The following is an 8,766-nucleotide window of genomic DNA, read 5'->3' as shown; positions in this document are numbered from 1 at the left end:
AGACTCTACACCAGTGGAAGTTGTCTCACAAAGTAAAGTGTATTTGCAACAAATACTAGGCCATGAGGAATCATTTCCCAAGTCATGGTGTCCCCGAACAAAGGGAAGCAGGAACTTTTATTTCGGTTGGGGAATGAATATTCAAAAGGGAGAGGTGGGTTATGCACTGCAGATTATGGTAATGAGGCTTAATCTCGGTTTGCAGAGATCGCATTAAAAATAAGGCAAGGTCATGGGCATAGCTCTTGTAAAGAGGCTTGGTTGCTTCAGAGTGGTTGCTGGTTTTGTCTCCTTAACATAAAAACACAACTTGGAAAAACAGTTAAATGCTTCCAAACCCACCCTTGAGTTCCTTGGGGCACTAGTCAGTGACAGGAAGAGAAAGGTAGTGCTCCCTTTCCTGACCATGAGTTCTAGAGTGGGGTTTTTGAGTTGTTTCCCTAAATGAGCCCGCCAGGCACACAACTAGAGTTGGCAATTTGTTGTGACAGGACCTGGAAGCCCACGTTGCTCTTTCTGCTTCCAAAAGGCATCTCCCTCTGGGACCAGTGACTTGAAGACATAGGCTTCCTCTGTGTGTTGAGGTGGAGGACAGGAGGACGGGCATGTCACTATGCAAAAAGGGAGGCCTACTATGTACCAGCCATAAATTCCATGATTCAAAAGGCACATGAACACTCAGAGCCTCAATTTCCTCATCTCTAAAAAGGGAGATCATATCCCTTGCTTTGTGTAACTTACAGGCTGTTCATTTGTTTATTCATTCAACAATTATTTATGGAGCACATACCATGTGCCAGATACTGTGCTAGGTGCTGGAGATACAGTGATGAACAACACAGGACCCACCCTTACCTTCAGAGAGCTTGCTGTAAGGACAAATGAAATAGCTCTGTCGACTATAAAGCACTGCACCTGTCTCATTCTTTTTCTACTTCTTATCTCCCAATAGGGTTGTAATCGGGTTTACTCTTGACTTCATTTCCCTACCTCTATATCCTTGAGCAAGTCACTTCCCCTCTCCAGATGATTCCTTTTTCATATCCAGCTCAAGGGTCTATGATTGGCTTTAATTACGAAAGGAAGGAATATCTTTCTGGGAGAAAAAGTTTCTAGGGGAGGAAATCTCACTAAAAAGAGGAAATAGTAGCAGAAAAACCTGGGAACTCCCAGGCACGCTGAACTTTCTTTAGTAGGCATCCCTCCCAGTCTCTCTCCGCCCACTCCTTTCATATTCCGCCCCTATTCCCCCGCCTTTAATAGCTGCGGTCTCTTTAAGTGTGCGCCTTGGTGTGAACTAGGCTGCAGGGCTGAAAGCGCGTTTCTTCTCTGGACTGAATATTGAGTTGTTTGTCCGTTTCGGGCTGCCGTCCTGCAGATCCGCCATATTGTCTGCTGAAGCTGCAGCTGAAGCTCGCCGCTCCCGTCGCCGCCGCCGCCGCCGCCAAGTAGGAGCGAGCGGAGCCGCGATGGGTGAGTAAGGAAACCAGGCGATTGGGGACTCGAGCTGAGGCAGTCTCGGGGCTAGGGGTCTGGCGAGAGCCTGTCTCCGGTCTGCAGAGGATATCCGAGGCCCTTTCAAGTAGGTTTGAGGGGAGAAGCCAGGCCGGGAGTGCCGCTCAGGCCAGTTTGGGGCCGGGCTAGGGCCCATGCGGAGATCAGTCTTCGGGGGCTGGTTCTGGGGACACCTTGTCAAGCCTGGAGCCCCCACGTGGTGGCTCTAGGCCGGAGCCTACGCGTTCCCGGAGGCTAGAAAGGTGCCGACCCTCCGGCCTGCGCCGAGACTGGGGCTGGGGGACGGGCTCCCGGCGGCAGGCCCAGCCGGTACTGAGGGAGCTCTCTCCAGGCGTGTGTTTGACCGACGCGCATCTTGACTGGATTCGGTGACTCCCCTGAACTCAGGGAAATCTTGCCTACATCGCGGGTTGAGTCCTCCGTTGAGGAGACGCCAGGCGAGCCAGCTCCAGGCCCGTAACCAGGGGCAGCCATGCCAAAGGCAGCCTGGGCCGTTCAAGGCCGGGAGAAGTTCCCGAGCTGAGGCGGAAATGGGGTGGTTCGGTTGGGCTCAGAGTGGACAGCCTTCGTAGTGGTAGAAAACCAAAGGCCGAGACTTCGTGGCCATATATAGGTAGGGGACTTCGGTTTCTGCGCCCGGCCCTGGTTAGGAGAAAAGGAGCGACCTGTTGCTCGTTCTGAAGGGACTCCAGCTGGCAAGGCCTGTGCTTAGAATACGATGGCCAAGTTTTTGGACTTAGGGACAGAACTGTCAGTGGTATTTCCTCTCCAGCAATAAAAACTATTAAAGTTGCTAAGCTCTTCCTATGTGCAGGCATTGTTCTGACTGCTTTACATGTCACGTTTCACTTAAAGTGCACAGCCTAATGAGATACATACTACTGTTACCCCTATTTTACAGATGGGAAAACTGAGCCTTAGAGAGGTAAAGTAACTTACCCAAGGTCACACAGTGGCTAAACCAGAGTGATCACTCCAGAACCCTAGTTTATAGCTGCTGTTCTTTATGGCCTGGCCCCCTGGTGGTTGGGGTGGAAGAGGGGGGAAGAAAGCTTTTAACCCTAGGCAAAGTTGTAAAGGTGGTTTGCTGTGTTGCTTTTTTTGCTGGTGGGCCGACTTTGAAATCTTTAGTCTGAAGGAAACTGAAAAAACTCCAAAGTGAATTGCTAACCCCAGCTACTGCGTGGTGGGGGGGGCGGCTAAATGAGATTCTAGGATTGAGTTTTGTAAGATTCCTGATTCTGAGGAAAGAAAAATTATTCCCTTGAGCTGCAATGCAGTGACTTCAGAATCAGATCTGGTATTTTAATCCTGCCTGCCACTTCCTAGCTCTCATCCAGAGGAGTCACTTAAATGTCAAATGCAGTAATGCGTAAGGAAAGCATCTAGCACAGTCCACAATAAATGTTATGTTCCTTCCTTTCTGAGCCTTCCTTTCCTCATCTCTAGAAAGAGGGGAGGGGGCAGTGTTATCAAGGTGTTTGAGAACTAAATAACATAACACAAGCGTTTGGAGTCTAGTAAGGGCTCTATAAATATCAGAACAGATTCTTTTCCACCTTCAATGTTAGTTCCTTTCCCTTAAGCACTCTGGTTTCCAGAATCCTCCATTAAGACTGATAGGCCTGTCTTTATAACTGCAGCTTTATGTATCAATGAAAAATTTTAGGGGTTTTTATGTTATAGATTTTTGTGTTGGCTTTCAATTTCAGAAAGCCTGGTGTCTCAAAGGGAAGTGGCTAATGTTTAGTTTATTAAGCTCAGTGAAATAAATTTGGTAGTGGTTTACTCAATTTTTATAGACTGGGGAACTACCTGAGAGAAGATAACACAGCTAGTAATCAGCAAAGCCAGAAGTGAGATTCTTACCCATTTTGCTGCACGTAAACCTCTTACAAGACATAAGGTGTGAAGTAAAGTTAGTCCTTTTTTAGTAGACTTTGAAATGAAAGTTCTTCACTGGAGCAGCAAAATCTGACCAGAGGCCCGAAGGAGATTTTTAGTCTAGAGTCGGGCAGCCTCTCCTTTTCTCTCCAACTCCATTTCAGGTACCTCTCACCTGTGCCACTTTGTCTTTTTGAACATTCAGCTATTGGTGTGTGTTTGGAGTTTTTTGTTTTTGGCTGATTCTTATACCATGGGAGTGAAACTAGTGTAAGGATACATTTAATCCTGACGTCAAATCTGAGATAGTTTGGGTTATCCTCATTTATAAATGAGTAAACTGAGGCTTTGAGAAGATTAGGTGACTAGTCCAAGGCTGGTGATCTAAGCCCTTTGAGTGCTGGGGACACTAACAGGGCCTGCGTCACATTTCCATGAATCTAGAACCTGCTGTATTTCACTGCCTCTCAGGTATACTCTCCTTGAGCTCTGGCCTATATCCTATACTATTTCTCACTAGCCTTAACAGACCTTTGTAGTGATTTCACTGCCATTAGGAGCCCTGTAGGCTTCATGCAGCTCTGGAAGTTACTTATTCTGACCCTTCCTATCAGAGACCACAGCCTCTCAAGACTAAGTCTTGGCAGATGCTGGTTGTTTTATCACCATTTCTGCCGTGTTGCTTCCCAGGAATCTGGCATCCCCTCCCCAGCCTCAGAGGGTGGGTCTTGATTAATATAAACTCTAAACCAGTCATTGTAATTCTATCTCCCTAGGCAGTGATTGCTTTAGGCATGGGCATGTGACGCAGTTCTGGCTAATTAGATGTGGAGAAAAGCCTAGGGGACTTCTGGAAAAGCCTTCCTCATTTCAAAGAGATTTGCCTGGTTTTATTATTTTTTGCCAGCTTATATTTTAACCCACGTATCACCAAAGTGTGAGAGCCTCAAAAAAAGACAGAGAGATGGGAGAGCTATAATGATAGCCAACACTTATATAGAACTCGCTATATGCTAGGCACTAAGTTCTATAATATTAACTCATTTAATTCTCAGATTCTCATGTTCTACTTGAGGAAACTGAAGCACAGAGAGGTTTAGTAACTTTTGCAAGGAAAAGAGCTAGTAGAGGAACCACTTACTCAAGTAGTATGGTTCTAACCAAAATAGGGGCTATTAAGGTCTATATTCTGCCTCTGGAAAGGAAAGAGCCCTTTTCTGACTCTGAAATTGCCATTAGCAATGCTGGGATCATGAGGCAGAATTTATAATAATAAATAAGAGTAGGCAATTCTAAGGATGAGGATAGAGAAGATGGGAAAAATCTGATCTCTTCATGATGTTTTTGAGCCACTGAACTAGCCAACTTTGGAACTGTCTTATCTCTGGGCTTAAATAGGATACCGAAGGCCCCTTCTAGGTTGCTTTTAGCTGCAAGTAACAAAACCTTTCTAACTGATAACGCTTCCAGGTCAGGAAGTAACTTAGCCCATCTCTTCTCTTAGTTTCCCTCCAGTCTTGCCCACCCACTCCACAGTTCATAACAGTTACTTGCAGAGAAGGCACTAAACCATCAATCACCACCTTAATGTCCCACAAGCATTGAACTCACTCCCTATGCCTGGACTTCTTTTCCTGCTTTTTTGTTGATGCTGGGATTATTGGCCCAGACACTAGAGCATAAGATAGAAACCATATCCATCTTTAGTTCCTTACTCTTTTCTTCCCTTTCTATATAGCAATTATTGGATACTCTATGATCCTATTACTGAGGTCTTCCCTAAATTGCTTTGTGTAGGTTTCTCTCACAGCGTAGTCCCGCAAAGAGTATTAATTCTGTGGTCTTTAACCTTGCTGAGTCTCAGGCTCCTCAAAGTGAAAATATGGATAATACTATTTATTAATGTTGTTAGTGAAGAGTCAGTGAAGTACTAGATACAAAAAAATATCGTAGGTGCCGGCCCAGTGGCACAGCGGTTAAGTGTGCGCACTCCACTTTGGCGGCCCAGCGTTCGTAGGTTTGGATCCTGGGTGCGCACTGACGCACCGTTTGTCAAGCCATGCTGTGACGGTGTCCCATATAAACTAGAGGAAGATGGGCACAGATGTTAGCCCAGGGCCAATCTTCCTCAGCAAAAAGAGGAGGATTGGCATCGGATGTTACCTCAGGGCTAATCTTCCTCACACATGCACACACAAAAATATTGTAAATTGTAAAGGTGTTATTACTTCAGAAGCCCTCCAAATCTCTTCTGAGGCCTCCCCTACCGCTACCAATTCTGCAGCAACGTTGCTAAAACACCCATCTGATCTTGTCACTCTTCTTAGTTTAGGAACTTTCACAGACTCCTTATTGTCTATAGGATAAAATCATAACCCATTGGGTATGGTATTCAAGGCCTTCCTATTGACTCTACTAATCTTATTCCATTTAATGTTTATCCACATATCTTGCATTCCATTCAGACTACCTCCTTAGGGGCCGGCCCCGTGGCTTAGCGGTTAAGTGCGTGCGCTCCGATGCAGGCGGCCTGGGTTCGGATCCCGGGCGCGCACCGACGCACCGCTTCTCTGGCCACGCTGGGGCCGCGTCCCACATACAGCAGCTGGAAGAGTGTGCGACTGTGACATACAACTATCTCCTGGGGCTTTGAGGGAAAAATAAATAAATAAAAAAAAAAAAAAGACTACCTCCTTAGTACCTTAGCATTCCTGGCAGAGAAAGTGACAAAAGCAATTCCTTCCCCACTCATCTTTTCCTTTGGAAATCTTCCTTGTTTTCCAGGATCTAATTTAAATGCTACCTCCTTCATGATCTTTTCCCAAATATTTTGTGCCTTCCAAAGTGGAAGTGAATTCTCCTTCTGAATTCTAAGCACTTTGTTCTTGCCTTTCATATAGCTCTTATCATATTCTTTCTTTGTGTTACAGTTATTTCGTTCTGTAATGTAGTTAGTTCTTCGACTAGTTACTTAACCTCCAGAGCCTCATTTTCCTCATCTCTAAAATAGGGATAATAGTATCTACCTCATAGGAGTGTTAGAGAGATTAAATGAGTTGATGCGTGTAAAGCATTTTAGTATGGTGTTTAGCATACAGTAAGTACTCAATAAGTGGTAACTAATTATTGTTAGTCACTTAGTGAACAAATAAAGTGCTTATTATGTATCAGGCCCACTGCTAAATATAAAGATTAATCAGTTTGTCTTTGAGGGGTAGGCAGAAACGTATTATGAATACTTGTCATACTTGGGGGCGGCCCCCTGGCGTAGTGGTTAAGTGCACGTGCTCTGCTGCTGGCGGCCCTGGTTTGGATCCTGGGCGCGCATTGATGCACTGCTTGTCAAGCCATGCTGTGATAGCGTCCCATATAAAGTGGAGGAAGGGGCCGGCCCCGTGTCTTAGCGGTTAAGTGCGTGTGCTACGCTGCTGGCGGCCCGGGTTCGGATCCCAGATGTGCACCGACACACCGTTTCTCCGGCCATGCTGAGGCTGCGTCCCACATACAGCAACTAGAAGGATGTGCAACTATGATGTACAACTATCTACTGGGGCTTTGGGGGAAAAAAATAAATAAATAAAATTAAAAAAAAAAAAAAATAAAGTGGAGGAAGATGGGCACAGATGTTAGCCCAGGACCAGTCTTCCTCAGCAAAAAGAGGAGGATTGGCATGGATGTTAGCTCAGGGCTGATCTTGCTCACCGAAAACAAACAAACAAACAAAAAACGATTTATCCATTTCGTGAATGTTGATTTAATTAAACCTAGATAACTTATAAATCCATTTAACTAGGCATACAAACTACAGTGTGATGCAGTATTTTAAATGTGAATGAACTAATATCCGCACTTGCTGGGTATAACTCCCAGCCTTCCTTCAGGAAAACTTGGCCATCTGGCCATTACACACACACGTATGATAAAGGTAAGCCTTATATTAGTATATATTATATATTAATATATTAGCATATATATATGTAAAGCATATATTTTTTTTTCTTCCTACGTCCCAGTTGGTCTTTTTTCCCATACTTTGGAGACCAGTATAAAATGGTAAATATTTTGGATGGGGCAATCCAGAGTGCTATGGACGCATATAGTAAGGGAGCCCCAGACTAGGGGAATCAGGGAAGGCCTTTAAGCTAAGTGAGACCTGACCCATGCGTAGGAGTTCTTAGTGGCAGGGTGGGAATGATTATTTCAAAAGCGAAAGATTGGTAGACTAGATGGGTTGGTAGCATGAGGGGAATGATATTTGGATCACGATGACAGTGAAATGCCGTTGAAGGGTTTTAATCTCAGGAGTGACATCAGATTTATTTGTTTGTTTATATTACTTGCACTGCTCTGGGGAGAATGAATTAGACTGCAGTAAGATTCCAACTAGGAGGCTCTTTAAGGAGTTTGTTCTTAAATAGTGCGGTAGTCCTATCCAGAGGTGATAATGGCGAGTGAGGTAGTAATAGTAAGGAATTTGAGTTAGCAGGACTTGATTTCATCTGGAGGCTGAAGCACAAGGTGGGGTGGAATTAAGCATGACTCCTAGGCCTCTTGCCTTGAGCAGCAGAGTAAATAGTGATGCTGTTAACTGAGATGAGTTGAAATTTGGACATTTTGGGGTGTCTCTGACTTCCAAGGGAAGGTGTCCAAAAAGCATTTGGATATATAGAAGTCTGGAGCTCAAGTGTAAGGTGTGGGGATGAAGATAGAGGTTTGATCGATCATCTATTTATGTCTATCTATATATGGTAACTGAAACCATGGGAATCACTGATAGCACCTACAGAAAATGTGTATCATGACAGATGGGAGGAAAAGAGAACCCCAAGGTACATCAGCTTTAATGTGCAGAAGAAAGGGATCAGCATCCAGAATTGGAAGAAGAAAACAAGGAGTGATTGATGTCTCAAAAAAAAGACAAAAGAGAGTATTTCAAGAAGAAGGAAATGGTTGTCAGGATTGACTGCTGCCGAGAGGACCAGCAAAATAAGGACTAAAAAGGTCTATTGAATTTCGCGTCATGCACTTGATCAGTGGCTTTTACAAAAGCAGTTTTGGTGGCATAGAAGCAAATTGGAGTGGGCTAAGAAATGAGAGAGGAGAGGCAAACTGTTTCAAGAAGTTTGGAGTAAAGAGAGAAGGAACAGGTTAATGAGGCTCTTTTAAAGTCTAGGCAAGAAATCATGAAGACCCAAATTAGGGCAATGGCAGTAGAAATGGAGAAAAAGAGACAGAGTCCAGAAATAATTAGGAAATAGAGCTGGCCGTGATTGGATGTGGGGATAGGGGAAAGGAGTTGTCAAGGGTGGTTCCCAAGTTTCTGGCTTGAAGAGCTGAGAAGATATTGATACAGATCTCTAATCTTTT

General features: G+C 44.6%; 1 protein-coding gene across 2 annotated transcripts in view; it reads left to right on the top strand.

The window, feature by feature from the left end:
* Positions 1–1,325: 1,325 nt before the first annotated feature.
* Positions 1,326–8,766, top strand: part of KPNA6 (karyopherin subunit alpha 6) — a 57,330-nt gene continuing 49,889 nt past the window's right edge. Inside the window, exon 1 of one of the 2 annotated variants that reach the window (XM_014784099.2) lies at positions 1,326–1,473. In XM_014784099.2, coding sequence (XP_014639585.1) covers positions 1,470–1,473 — 4 coding nt within the window. In that variant the 5' untranslated portion in view covers positions 1,326–1,469. Of the gene's footprint in view, positions 1,474–1,501; positions 1,583–8,766 lie in introns of those variants that run through there. The other variant, XM_087446381.1, reaches the window with a different exon arrangement.

The sequence above is a fragment of the Ceratotherium simum genome, chromosome 22 (assembly GCF_057802395.1).
Source record: "Ceratotherium simum simum isolate JZ-2026a chromosome 22, ASM5780239v1, whole genome shotgun sequence".
NCBI classification, from domain to species: Eukaryota; Metazoa; Chordata; class Mammalia; order Perissodactyla; family Rhinocerotidae; genus Ceratotherium; species Ceratotherium simum.
Note: the sequence above shows the minus strand (reverse complement) of the source record. Positions and strands in the feature narration are given on the sequence as shown.